Below are 15,101 nucleotides of genomic sequence, written 5' to 3'. Positions count from 1 at the left end.
CATTTCGGCCACTAGCGGGACGCTTTTACCCCCGCTAGCGGCCGCGAAAGGGTTAAAATCACCGGCAATACGCTGCAATAGCGGCGTTTTGCCGGCGGTATTACAGCGCTGCCCCATTGATTTCAATGGGGAGCAGCGGTGGAGCAGTGGTAAACACACCGCTCCAAAGAAGCTGCTGGCAGGACTTTTTTCTGATGTCCTGCCAGCGCACTGCTGTAGTGTGAAAGCCATCAGGCTTTCACACTACAGACAATGGTGCAGCTTCTTTAGGGCGGATTGCAGGTGCCATTTCTAACGCTATAGCGCCTGCAAAACGCCCTGGTGTGAAAGGGGTCTTAAAATAACTTTTCGGCCTCAAGGAACCCTGTTAAAAAAAATGACCATATCTACAACTCTTAGTACATTAGTGTGATGGTCAGTGGTACTGGGAAGAATGCCGTTTACACACTTGTGGTCATTGGGAAGAATCACCCCCTTACAGATAGCTAAAAAGATCAGTGGTGCCAGTGGGAACTTATTTGAGAGACAGAAATTGCTCAAGGAAGCCCTAGCAAGTTCTGGAAGAATCCTAGGGTTCCAAGGAACCCTTTTGAGACACACTGGTCTAAGATGGACAGTGAAAAATTCTGATACAGACTTAAAAAGGGACTGCAGACAAAAGATAAATACATCTGAAATATTGTTTGATCTTCCCAAGAATTGACCCAAAAAAAGAAAAAGCCAAACCAGATCTTCTATGACAATTCCCAACTGCCACCCATATTGTGATCAACAGAACATTAACAGAGTTCCTTTACCGGGACGTAGGTTGTCATAGAATTCCTGATAGTTCTGTTGAATGGTCCAAGCAGTGGCTCTTGCACACTGGCAGACTCTGCCACCGAATCTGCACAGCCCGCTTTTCTTTATGAGCGGTTGGATGTAAACCGGCCGCCTGTCTGTTTACATCTGACTCATCATATTTGATCGATGGATGGTTTACATCTGCTGCTCCATAAAGAGCAATGGATGGTCTGATCGGGTCTCCCTAAAAAAAACTGGCAGACAAACTCGATAGGCGCTCGTGTGAAAGGGGCCTAAATTACCCTGGACTCCTTTGGAGTGACTGTGGTGCCTTTTAAATATACGTTTGTCCATCCTCCACCCTACATCACCATCCCCCCACTAAAACTATCCTTTCCTACTACCATCCACTCCCAAAAAAATAAAAACAACCTATTACTACTGATGGGAGGTTCCTTCAATAATTCTGATGCACCCATGAAGTGAAGATATGGGGATACTAGGACAAATGCAGATAGGTCTTATTTGGACCCAATAACTCATGCTAAATCTTCTCGACTGCAACACTGGTTATGTCTATAATGTATAATTTCTACTCCCCCCCCCCCACCCTTTTCTGCATTCTGTATCCAAGTTATATGAAAAATCTTCAATAAACTCAGATTGATTAAGCGATTTGCAAAGATTTACATATCTCTGTGCCACATCGCACCGCCAAAACTGTACCACTTCCTGCATCACCTACATGCTAACTTGGCAGAGGTTATACGGATTACCAAAATACCCTCCATTTCTGCATTTCTGAACAAGTAGCAAAATAACCTTCTTGCTATGCAGTGTGGAAGTGGTAAAAATCACAATATCAGCTAAAAATAATTACAAATCCTTCTGCAGGTAAACCTGTTTATTTGAATTGCATATTTAGCAGTTTGGCTGAAGTTCCACTTTAAACAAGGTCACAGAAACCATCTGTCTTAGCTGTTCGGATCAATATTCACATTCAACGCGTGCATAAAAGGTGCCATATAGCAAACACAAAATCTGTGCCTAGACCCACCCATTCTTATCAGGAGGAAAACTTTACAGGAGTCATGTCAGATAAAAGGGAAGTGTGACCGAGCTTTTATTCAAGCTATAGTGTCAATGGCAGTATGTGTCTACTTCATCATGTTTATCCAGTTTGTGCTTTCACAATAAATCCACAGATTACACCTAACAATTTATGAAGCTTGAAAAACTGTGTCCTTAATCCGGAAGCAATTAGGTGATCTCAATTTTGGAAGGACAGAAATTCAAATGACACATTAGTGCAGACTAGAATCCTACAAGTCAAGGCATGTAATGTACCTCACAAGTATTGTGTATGCTAGAAGTAAAAGGACAGAGTGCACACTGCTGACAGACTGCCCTGCAAAAAGGCAAGTCAGAAGCAGCAGGAACTGCCAGCAAGGAGGAGGGGGTGGAAACATGCAGTACATCATGTGTGCTTGTGTACAGTAAATCACAAGACTAGCAGAGCCCATAGAGACCTTTTATAACAAAGAAAGACTTACAGAAAAGAGTCTGATAAATCGGTGCTGCCCAGTTTATAAGCATTTAGTTGAAAAACACTTACAACTTTATAAGGTTCAGCAAAGAGAGGAGAGGTAGATGGAAAGGTCTCTTCGCCCTGCTGAATTTCTTGATTTCGCCTTTCCCTTTCTTTCATACGCAGCACGTTCCGTTCTTCACGGTTCATATTGCTAAAAAAGAAGGAGAAACAAAGTCAAGAAGTTGAAAAAAATCATGAGTTATTTCTTCCATGCTGAGGAAATATTCTTCAAAATAGTTCACTTCTGTATTTCCAAAACCATAAAAAGTGTATTTATGTTGCTTTGTCCAGAAGGCCAACAGCCTACAAATAAAATTGGATAAAGGATGTAATCTGGAAACAAGATCTTTTTTACTGGTGTTGCTATGGATTATAAAGAGAACGAGTAAACTGCTTTATAAATAAACTAAATAGTTGTCAGGAACACATAGGGTAGGCATCGAGTTCAGCCATCCACCTAGTTGACGTGACAAGTCTAGAAACAAGACAAGAACCTTAACGTGTCTTTTCCCAGCAAAAAAAAAAAAAACCCCCTTAAAAGAGGTAGTAAACCCAAAATATAATATTTCACTGCTTACAAATCACTATAGATGGCTGCATTTGTTTTCTTTTTTTCCTCTGCTTTCACCTGGTGATATGGTCAGTAACACACCTCCTGTATTAGAGTGCCCTGCACTCTGGATGAAGGAGCAAAGGGGGCAGATATGGGCACAGCCAGTCTGGACGGAGGGAATGTTAGGCTTCATGTATACTAGCCTACACTGGCAGCTCCTAAAATCGAGTTTAGTAGCTTTCACCATTGTTTTGCCAAAATTCTTAAATTCAACTCCATAAAAGTCTGTGTGTCAATGTACACATAGGCTTTTAGCAGCATTTAGGAGCTCAGTGTTTAGATAAGCTTCAGAAAAACAAACAAAGAAAAGGCGCCTCTAAGTGTACAATTAAAAGCTGTTTAATTTCCACAAAAAGGGTTAAAAACACTTACAAGATATGTAGACTGGCAGAGCATATCATTAATATCCATGTAGGTGGTCCGGCATGAATGCAGTGGTCACTGGCATATACCAGTTCTTTAGGCTGTGTGTGTCCAGTAGCAGGGAGGTCCAGGGGATGCCAACAGGAAAAACAGCAGGGAGCTCCAAGAGAACTGACAGGCCAGTCCGCAATCACAGTCTCAAAAGACGAGGATCCTGGTAGTGACGTCAGCGGCAGGAGACAATCAGAAACCAGCGTGGACCAAAAACAGGAAGCAAAAAAGGGAGCAGTCATCAAAGAGGGAACCGCTTCGGAACATCTCATTGGTTCCCTTAACCTCTGAGGTGTTCCGAAACGCGTCCCTCTTTGATGACTGCTTCCTGTTTTGCTTCCTGTTTTTGGTCCACGCTGGTTGCTGGTTATTGTCTCCTGCCTCTGACGTCACTTCCAGGATCCTCGTGTTTTGAGACTGTGATTGCAGACTGGCCTGTCAGTTCTCTTGGAGCTCCCTGCTGTTTTTCCTGTTGGCATCCCCTGGACCTCCCTGCTACTGGACACACACAGCCTAAAGAACTGGTATATGCCAGTGACCACTGCATTCATGCCGGACCACCTACATGGATATTAATGATATGCTCTGCCAGTCTACATATCTTGTAAGTGTTTTTAACCCTTTGGGGAAATTAAACAGCTTTTAATTCTACACTTAGAGGCGCCTTTTCTTTGTTTTTCTGTTTCCTATTCAGAGATTGCTTCTCTCCATAAGTGCAGCCCTAAGTGTGGAAGATACCCTATTATAGACTTGCTGGTTCATAAAGACATCTGTTTTTTGCTTGGTCCTGAAGTTCAGAGCGCCCTTACAAACTGTATTTAGATAAGCTTCAACCTCCCTCTTCCGAATGTGGACGAAAAGCAAAATGCGTTTTGCGTTTCCCATGGCCAGTGTATATATATATATATGTGCCCGTGTACATGAAGCCTTAGATGTCTAGCAGATTTACATACTGTCACAAATTGAAGCTGAACTCCAGCTAAAACTTTATAATCAGTTACATCAAAACTCAACTTTTGGGATAAAAGATTTACATAAAAAGCTCATTTTCTTTGCCCCCCTGCCAGTGTTAAATGCTTTTTCTCATGCCTGTAGCTGCAAGAGAGCTTGTTCTTTTCAAAAACAATAGACTTTGGGTAGATTTAGAAGTACTTCTAAATCACCATTTCCTCAGAAACTGAATTCGCATTTAGATTGTGCTTCAGGGGCTACTGACAGGCAGTGAGGAAGTGATGTGCTGCCTCCTCACCACCTGTTGTAACCTAATTTTTGCCAACAAATGTACTGCAATGCACGCGGTTGCTGGGCGTTTGTGGTATCTTCCAATTTGCTTGAGCGTGTAGCTTTTGGTGGGCTTGCCATCAGCCGATCGCTACATGTTCGATGATCTTTGCAGCTGGTGTGAACCATCGTGACCAGGGGATGTAAACACATTGACTGGCAAGTGCCAAAAACGTGGCTCAACCACGCATTTGTACCGCTCCCTCCAACTGCACGTCTAAATGAAGCCTTGCTGGCTGCATTACCAGATGAATATAGACAAGAGAGTATGAAAAAACAAAAACAAATGCAGCCATCACATCTAAGAATTGGTAAGCTGAAATATAATACAATGTTTGCTTTTGGGTTTAATATAACTTTAAAAAAGACCCCTAGAAATCAAATCTAAATTGCTATGGGAGAGAAGTGCTGCGTGCAATTTAGGGCTGGTTCATATCTCTCGGGTGTATTTTAGGTGTGTTACCATTGAACATTATATAACGTGGATTTTCAAAAAAGGGTATCAAAGATGCAGCAAGCAAGACATTTTTTTAAATTTAGAACATGGTACTTAAAAACGCACAGACTTAGCCTTAGACTTGATATGTTGCACCCTACACTAGACATCCAAAGTGCTTTGCTTCCAGAGGCACTTTAACAGTAACACTCACACAGTAGAAAAGAATACTTATCTCAAGATATAATACTACAGAATAGTATTTTAAAAGAAAAGCGACATACCTCCATGATGAAGAGGCATGCTGGAAAACTCATGGATAGGATTATGTAATATACTGTGACAATGTGGCTCTGTCACAATATAAATGGTCAGGAAAAGGACAAAGGGTTTGCACATTTGCTAAATGCAGGACTACAGAGCAGAGATTTTGAGTGGAGCTTTGGGGACGGAAGAAATCTCCCTAACCATGTGTCCGGGTTTTGTGGACAACCAGCAGGATGCGTGCCCAGCCCTTATGATGTTCTGGTCAGCGTTACAGGTGAAGGTGGAGTAGGTGTTGGAGCAGTTGCTGCAGCCAGAAGGGAGGTATGCTCCCGTTTAGGAACCAAGGCAATATCCTTCAAATCGCACTCCATGTGGGAGAGGTTCCAGGTCAGTGGACAGAGTTGGGCCAGCTGAGAGAGTCTGGGAGACTGAGACAGAGAGTCCTCTGGGGACCAGTGGAAACAGTGAGTGTCAGATGAGTGATAAAGTCTGGGGTGCTAGGAGAACCCCATTCCTAGAGACCAGGAGTGGGCCTGCATCATGTGTATATTTTGAGAAGACGCAGTGTGGGAAACTGTTGAAATTTTGTTTTGTTTGCGGTTTTAATACAAGTGGGCTACTCGGCCTTTAAAACACAGTTCTGTTTGACTTCACTAAACACATATGCCACTGAGCTAATGATTCCCCAGATCAAAAAACACAAAAAATGGTAAACAGTCTGAGAGTAAAGAAAATCGAAATCGGTCACAAATTATAGCAATACTGAAAATGGAAAAAAATAAATTAATAAGCACTTGTGTGTGCATGCACACACAGGATAAAATGCTGGGGAGTTTACTGGCTGCAGGGAAAAAAAAAAAAAAAAAAAAAAAAAAAAAAAAAAAACACACACCAAGCCAAAAACATCAGCTGTAAAAACATGCAGTGTTCATGAGGCCTTAGGCCGTGTTTACACTGGTACGACAAACGCTCCGACATTGGGAGCTCATGTCGCATGACGTGTGAAAAATAGAAATTTTTGTACTCACCGTAAAATCCTTTTCTCTGTAATTCACCGACTGACACAGCTCCTCTCTTTAGACCATTGGGTTGTTACACCAACTTCAGGAGAGGACTAGGCATAACATGTTAACGTGATAATTTAATTAGAACTTTCTAGTTCCGTCCAAGGGGCAGTCCCTTAGGTAACAACCCCTCAGCTTGCTACTACAGCCTCACTAAGGCCCCATTCACACCTGAGTGTTTTGTAACTTGAAGCTACAAAACGCTGGAGGGGAAAAAATGAATTATTCTCAATGGAGATGGACGACATCTCCACTCCATGTCGCCTGAAGCTCAAACAAGCTCTGGACCCTTTTTGTCACTCAAATCGGGCAGATTTGGGGAGTTTCTTTTTTACATTGGTGACCTTTTGCCCTGCACAAAATTGGGGCAAAAAAACGCAGCAAAATCGCTGTGAAAATGCAGCAAAAAAACGTGGCAAAATCGAGGAATTTTCTGCCTGAAAACGCTACGTTCGGGTGTGAATGGGGCCTTAGTCAACAAGCAGTATAAGGTATTAAGAAAAATATGAGGGGCGGGTGCTGTGTCTGTCGGTGAATTAGAGAAAAGGATTTTATGGTGAGTACAAAAAAATCCTATTTTCTTTTATATTCACCGACTGACACAACTCCTCTCTTTAGGCCATTGGGACGTTCCCAAGCAGTGCCAAAACTAGGGGTGGGAAATATAGCATAAAACTTCATCCACCATGGCATGTGGGAACTAGTGTAAAGTTTACCTACAAAAAAACAGGGTGCTCCTCAACAGAGAAGCACTACCCTCAAACCGCACCAGAACTGCGGTAACGAATGCAACAGTGCATTTATTTAAAAGTACTGTGTTATTACCCAAAAAAAATAAATAAAAAAAATTTGCAATTGCAATTGTACAGCCGCCTGCAAAACTTTCCTGCCAAAACAGGCAGCCGATGCACTGACATCTACCTTGTAGAATTTTGTAATAATGTGAACAAATGACCAAGTTGCAGCTTTACACACTTGAGTGACAGACGCTAGATGTCGGAAGGCCCAAAACGTTCCGATTGCCCTTAAGGAGTGGGCCGTGCCCGGAAGGGGGGCACCTGCCCCTCCAAGGCATAGGCCTGCACTACAATCTGTCTGATCCACCTGGACATGGTGGCCCGCGGGACCGCCATGCCTTTGTTCGGACCAGCCACCGAAGCAAACAAGGAGTCTGACTTCCAAAAGGGAGCCGAAGCAGACAAATACACCCTAAGAGCCCGAACCACATCCAGGGCGTGAAGGGCCACCTCACTAGGATGTGTCGGCTTAGGACACAGATGGTAAAACAATGCCGAAACCACCTTCGGTAGAAAAGAAGTTTGCGGACGCAACACCACCTTATCCTGTGGATAACCGACTTGCAAGACAAGGCCGCCAGTTCCAAAACCCTCCCGACCAATGTGATGGCCACTAGAAAGACCACTTTCTGGGAAAGAGTGAACAGGGGATCTCTGATATTTTCAAATAGCGGTTTTTGAAGCGCCGATAACACCAGGTTCAGATCCCAAGGGGGTGACGGTGGACGCACCAGAGGAACTACATGTTGGACCCCTTGAACAAAAGTGCTTACTAGAGAGCTAGACTCCAAGGGTCGCTGAAAAAAAAAAAAAAAGTGCTTAAAACCAATTTTTGGTCTACTCCTTTCTGTAGGAACAGCAGGATCCTGGATATAGAAAAGGAGCACGGATGCCATCCTTTCTCCTCACATGGAGATGTAGGTCTTCCGGGTACGATGATATATATCTTCCGAGAAGATTTCCGTGCACTCCGAATAGTTGGAATCACAGAGTCCGAAAGACCCCGGTTCTTAAACACCTAGCTCTCAATAGCCATGCCGTTAAAATCAGCGATGGTAAAACAGGATGGAGAATTGGACCTTGAGACAGAAGGTCCTATCGTAGTGGCAGTCACAATGGGGCGTCCGCCACCAGGCACACTAGGTCTGCATACCAGGGACGCTGGGGCCAATCTGGGGCAATATCAGTATTACTGGAAAAGGCATAGATCAGCTTGTACTGATTCCACGGAGCCACCAGCGCGTCTGCCAAAGGATCTCTTGTTCGTGACACGAATCTTGGCACCTTCCGAATGGGATGGGAGGCCAGAAGATCCACGTCTGGAGTGCCCCATCGCAGGCACAGTAGCCTGAACACCTCTGGATGCAACGCACAATCTTCTGGGTCCAGAATCAGGCGACTTAGATAGTCCGCCTGCCAGTTCTCCACTCCCGGGATGTAAATGGCCAACAGGGCCGGTACATGTCGCTCAGTCCACCGAAGTATGTGAGCGACCTCCCATGCGGCGGCCGAGCTTCTTGTTCCTCCTTGTTGATTGACGTATGCCACAGCCGTGGTGTTGTCTGACTGGATCACGATCAGACGCCCTCAAAGTCTTATCGACCATGTGGAGAGGCATAGCCTGATCTTTGCAGTTCGAGTAGACCGATCGGCACTTTGGATTCATCCACCGACCAGAGGCCCTGGGTTGACTGAACTCCCATTACTCCACCCCAGCCTGATAGGCGGGTGTCCGTTGTGATCACTGTCCATTTCAGAGGTAGGAACGACTTCCCGGACAAGAAGTGCTGGGGACCTCAGCCACCAGACCAGGGAATCCTTGACTAACTGGCTCACCTGAATCTGCCGATTCAGGGACAACAGAGATTTGTCCCATTTTGTCAAAATCTCCTTCTGCAGGACTCTGGTGTGAAACTGGGCATGTGGAACTGCCTCGAAGGATAACACCATGAGACCCAGGACTCGCATGTAGAAGCATAGCGGCGACCACCTGCGGTTCATCAGCAATTTTACTGCGGCTCTGAGAGTGTGCAGCTTGTCTGAAGGGAGAAACACTCACTTACGTATACTCCAGCAATAAGCCTAGGTACTACAAATGCCGAGTCGTACAATCATCGAATTTAGGTTCAACAGCCAAATTCCTGCAGGGTCTGCATGGCGATCGCCACAACCTCCTCTGAGGCGGAAGATGCTCTCAGGAGGAGATAGTCTAGGTATCCCACGATTGCAATCCTGCAAAACAGGAGCCAATACCTTGGTAAAGACTCGGGGGGCTGATGCCAAACCAAAGGGAGAGCCACAAACTGGAAGTGGGCTTCCCAGACTGCAAATTGCAGAAAATTCTGATGCCGGAGGCATATGGTCATGTGCAGGTATGCATTGTGAATGTCTAAGGATGCCAGGGAATGCCCTTGATGGAGTGCAGCGACTACTGAGCGAACTGATTCCCTTCTGAACCTCTGTACTTTCAAAGTAATTGAGGGCTTTTAGGTCCATAGATTGTAGCCCCCGCGAGGGAAGGGGTATGTCCAAACAGGTTTGAGTAAAACCCCTGGAAACGTTCCGAGTCCGGAACAGGTACTATCAACCCGCAATTCAGCAGATTCCTTACTGCCCCCAATAGGGCCTCCTGGCGAGCTGGGAGTATGGGTATGCTGGAGGGGAAGAATCTGTTTTGCAACCAAGAGCGGAACTATCTTGAAGCCTAAAGAAATCAGATCGCAGATTCATTGGTCAGACAGCCGTTGATCAGGTTGCAAACTCCCGAAGGCGACCCCCCAAACGAGTTGTGGGTGGGGGCAAACCTTCATGTGGTAGCACTTTTGCTCGTAGGCTTGCGGTTCCAGAGACGCTTTGGTCCTCCAGAGGTCGTCCTGTCGGGCTGGGGACGCTTGTTCGAAGCTCCGGGCAGATCGAAAAAAGCCGTTTGTGAGCGGAGAAAGAGGGCCCTTGCCTACGGCATGGCTCCTTAGTCTTCCCGGCCTGTGGGAGTAGTGTACTCTTACCACCTGTGGCATTTTTAAGAATGTCATCCAAAGAGGATCCAAACAGCCGGTCGCCAAGGAAGGGAAGGTCCGTCAGTGCTTTTTTGGATGCCTGGTGAAGGGCTGGCTCACGGGACCCAAAAGGGACCGCTACATCAGCAGAGTGATCTGCTGGCTCCTGAATCTTCAGGGTATAAAGCGCAACTGTGATAAGTGCTCCAACAAGCGCTTTGTCGCGGATGGACCCGGACGGGGACTCATACTCAGTTTCCAATCGGCCCTGGTCAGTGTCATCTGAGAAGACAGAGCAAGGGTCACCAGCCTCGGCACCGCCTCCCATCCTGGCAACGAATGAATTGAGGACCGCCGACAAGGCGTCCAAAGGCACTGCACAGTCGGCAGGTCAACTGGTTGTAATTGCCTGGATTTCGGGGGAAGAAACACCAGTTTCAGAAGCCTTACTGACCCTACCCTGTCTGCCACCTGATGGGGACTTAGGACAGTGATGGTCACACCTGCCTAACTGCTGCTGGCTGACAGGCTCTTTCCCGCAGGACTCACCCCCCTGACTGTTTCTGCGCTGTCCAGCTAGTAGTGCCTGTGTCCCTCGTCAGGTCCCAGGTGCATAGGAGATCACACTGCTCTGTCCAGAGCTGCTGTCTATGGCGCTGATACTGATGAAAAACTCGTTCAGGCTCCAAGAAAATGGCCGACAAGCGTCCAGTATAAAAGGACAAACACAGGGAAAGTGGCCACTGATCTACAGGAAGAGCATGCTGCTCCTAGCCCCACCTAAGATGGCTGCTGAAAATTGTATACCATGAGGGACAGTGGCAGAGAAATGGCGGTGAACAGCGCTGCAGCGATCGACAGGTACAGCCTCCAGACACCCCCAGGGAGAGATCCACACACATCAGGGCACAGCCAGCCAGTCTTGCGCAAAAAGCAAAGCTTTTGCAGAAAACAACATGGACCTATGGGCCTGCGGGGTTCCTAGGTTCTTCTTCACTAGGCAAATTAAAACTGAAGCTGCCGTAGCAAGCTGAGGGGTTGTTACCAAGGGACCGCCCCTCGGGCAGAACTAGAAAGTCATAGTTTAATTATCACGTTATGCCTAGTCCTCTGCTGAAGGTGGCGCAACAACCCAATGGTCTAAAGAGAGGAGCTGTGTCAGTCGGTGAATATAAGAGAAATCAATGTTTCCGTATGGGAGCCGTCTTAACTGGTCCGACTTTGAAAAATGCTTCCTGTGCTACTTTGGTCCGACTTTGATCCTACTTCAGCCCATTGACTATCATTGAAGTAAGATCAAATTCGGATCGCCGTCTTACATGATCTGACTTTGGCATGTGACTTGTGCTCTGATGATCGAGGGGGAACTCCACGTCAAATTTTACATAAAAAACCAGCATGGGTTCCGCCTCCAGGAGCATATCAGGCCCTTTGGTCTGATATGGATTTGAAAGGGAACCTCCTACGCTGAAAAAACGGTGCAGGGGTCCCCCCAAAATCCATACCAGCAACTTATGGGGTGTATTCATTTTTGCAACATGGTCTTGAATAAATTTGTTAGGAAAAATACCTGTGTGCGCAAATGAACAAATATTGGTTGCAATCAATGGGCCACATTTATGTATTTTGTAGAATAGGGTCGCATAGAAAATGTTGATGATTCGGAAAGTAAAGGTTTTCTGACAAATCTGTTGGGGTGTACTCATTTATGCTGAGCACTGTACATGTGATATCTGTTCCAGTTCTGAAACCCACTTAAGACCTGTTCCTATTTGACGATCCTTGTTATATAGTTGCTCTGACCTTTTGTTTTTTGACCATGACCTTGCCTGCCATTTTTCACCACTAAGTAACTGAGGGCCAAAACCTGGAAGCCATCCCCAGCAAAGGCCATCATTTTTGGGTTCAAGGGTGCCTGGACAAAAATGTATAAATTGCCTAAATTGCCCGAAAATTGTGTACAAACAAGCAGGCACATCAAACCTGCCTTTTTGTTACATAAAGCCACAGGCCTTCATCGTGCAACACTACAACCTTGGGCACCATGCCAGCTGCCAGTGTCCTAACAACTGCTGACGCCATCAGTTGATAAGGTGAACATCTGTCACCTGGACAGCATCCTTATTTTACCCCTCCCTAGTGGAGAGAAAAGGAGCAAGAACAAATTCTGTAATATTAGTCAGTACCAGAGTACAAAAGTATAATGGCTTTGCAAGAAATAAACATCTCTAATGTTGGGTGTCCTACATGTGTGGATCCCGCTGCAATATGTAAAACTATTAGGAGTTCCATGAAATTGTGCATCATTTTAAATGTCATCTTGGCTGGAAAAAGATGGAAACACTGCCTTAGACCCTGCACCTGGGCCCACTTTAGGGCCTACATTCACCTGGTGACAAAGGGTTTGCTAACTCCAAGACACAGAGATTCTAATTCTGCACAATTCTATCTACACAAATAAAAAAATAGAAAAATGATTTTATGGAAGCTATGACCAGATGCTGGATACGGTTACATAATCACTGAAATATCTTTCAGCTTTAAATCTGCATGCCAGAAAATCAAATCACTGGTTTCAATCTATCACATGTAACACATAATTACATGGGTGTATAACAACTTTAAAAATTCCTCAATTTCAGACTGACTATACTACATTTCCCAAACAAATCTCCCTGTACAAAAACAGGTTCTATGTACAATTATTGTAGTTTTTCAACTGTGAAAGTAAACCTAACAAACCCATAACAAAATGTAACAGTCTAGATGTGAAAAGAAAGAGTGCCACGTAGTAAAGTACTTTTATAATAAAAGATTTCACTGCACTGACTTCATTGTACTGGCATAAGCTGACCAAACAGTATGTGAATTTTATCCAGTTCTAAATGAAATGTCCAAAACTTGTTCTGTGTGTGGCCTTGTCGTCACCTTCTCATTCAACATTGATTTGAAAAAAGTCAAAGAAGCTGATGGAAAACTGTCGGCTAAACAGCGGTTGCATCCAATCAGCAGCTGTCAGAAGATTATAGCCACAGAGGGAGACTTGCCCATCTGTGCTGTACAGCCTGGCTGGAGACATACATTAAGATAATTTTTTGGTCAGCCTGCAGGCTAAAAAGGCAAAAATTAGTAAGGTTAACCTAAAAAGCCGATGATTGTGTTGTACTGCTGAGTAATCTAATTGGCTGGACTATTGAAGTACATATATTTTCTATTGTGTTACTTAGTGACTGGTCCAATACATTTAAAGCACAACTCCATTATTTAATCTATAGTTACACAATGTACTACATTGTTAAATCCATTCCATTCGCATTAAATCCATCTCCTGAAGGATTTCATATTCAAAATAGGTCTTCCACAAGTTTCTGGATGAAGCACCCAAAATGAAAGCTTCACGTTACCTGGAAAGTGTCCAGATCAGTTACGGGATGATCATGATTAGTCACTTGTGTATGGATCAGATTTCCTAAGAACTCTGAACCTCTACAAGGATCCAGCTTAAAACAATCATTCCTAAACGCAAGAAACCATTTTTTAGTTCACATATTTTTAGTATATATACAAAAAAGGTTAAAGAAAGTAATTAGTCTATCACAAATATAAAGTTTCTTTTTTTATTTTATTTTTATTTTTTTTACTTTTTTTGCACACATTTTCGGCATATACAAAATAAGTCAAGCTGAAAACTGAGTGTGCCCTGCAAAACTGCAAAAAATTATGTTACCAGAAAACGATCCATATGTGGTGGAGTAATGCTCACAGCTCATCAGTTTAAAGTAAGATGATGGCCCTAGAACTGTTTCCACTCTGACATTTGCAGGTGTGCAGAGCATGATGGGGTTGCTTTTAATATTTTTAAATGAAATTTTAATAACTTTTTTTACCATTCAAACGCTGCTATTAAAAGATGGGTAACAGGCCACATACGTAATGTTAGCACTGCAAGAAGTGCTAAATTTTGCCTGAGATGCTCGCCTTTATGCTTTCATGATCGTATTGAACATGGGACATTTATGCACATTTGGTGGCACTGGTCGAAGAAGCATGAGCTTTGGTACAAAGTATATAGAACACATTGCCATAACTCTGGGCTGTATGTTACCTCCGAACTCTTGCAAGGTACTACTTAAGACAGACGTTATCACCATGAACCAGTTCAAACTCTTAGTTTTCACTGTTTAAGGGCCTGTACACATATGCACTATGGATCAAAAAAAATAAATAAAAAATATATTGTACATTCTTGTATGACACCACCCAAGAAAAGCTAGAAGAATTTTTAGGAGCATGTATGTAGACATGTGAAAATGCACATTCTCCACTTGCAGACCACCTGCCTGCTTTGGATATTATCACTGTATATTAGTGTCACTGGTAATGTCAGTGGCAGTTAGTTTCTTCCCAGCATTAGTGTCAAATTGCCCACCGCACTATCACAGTCCCATTGTAAGTCTCTGAACACAGCCATTAGTAGTGTAAAAAACTCCAGTGTATATACATATACCATAGTTGTAGACGCTATAACTTTCACGCAAATCAAATATATACTTTTTGGGATATTGTTTTACCAAAGACATGTAGCAGAATACATTTTGTACAACATTTTTAAAGAAATTAGATTTTTTACATTTACTTTTTCGTTTATATAAAAAAAAAAAAAAAACAAAGTGCTGATCAAATAACGAAAGCTTTATTTGTGTGGAAAAGAAAAGAAAAAAAAAAGGTTTACATTTAATTTGCGTACAGCGTTGCATGACCGTGCAAATAAGAGTTAAATTAATGCAGTACTTAAAGTGGAGGTCCACCCTAAAGTGGACCTTCCGCTCATTGGAACCCTCCCCCCCTCCGGCGCCACA

The 15,101-nt window shown here is 43.9% G+C and overlaps 1 protein-coding gene across 3 annotated transcripts in view; it reads right to left on the bottom strand.

Annotated features, from left to right (window-relative positions):
- Positions 1-15,101, bottom strand: part of AFF4 (ALF transcription elongation factor 4) — a 207,645-nt gene that overhangs the window by 105,113 nt on the left and 87,431 nt on the right. For 2 of the 3 annotated variants that reach the window (XM_077473202.1, XM_077473203.1), the window contains exon 3: positions 2,399-2,525. The exons of the other annotated variant lie outside the window; for it this stretch is intronic. In XM_077473202.1, the coding sequence (XP_077329328.1) occupies positions 2,399-2,521 (123 nt within the window). In that variant the 5' untranslated portion in view covers positions 2,522-2,525. The remainder of the gene's footprint in view (positions 1-2,398; positions 2,526-15,101) is intronic. 3 annotated transcript variants of the gene reach the window in all.

This window comes from Lithobates pipiens, unplaced genomic scaffold (genome assembly GCF_037356315.1).
Source record: "Lithobates pipiens isolate NorthernLeopardFrog02 unplaced genomic scaffold, aLitPip1_a1.2 Scaffold_8, whole genome shotgun sequence".
Classification (NCBI taxonomy): Eukaryota; Metazoa; Chordata; class Amphibia; order Anura; family Ranidae; genus Lithobates; species Lithobates pipiens.
Note: the sequence above shows the minus strand (reverse complement) of the source record. Positions and strands in the feature narration are given on the sequence as shown.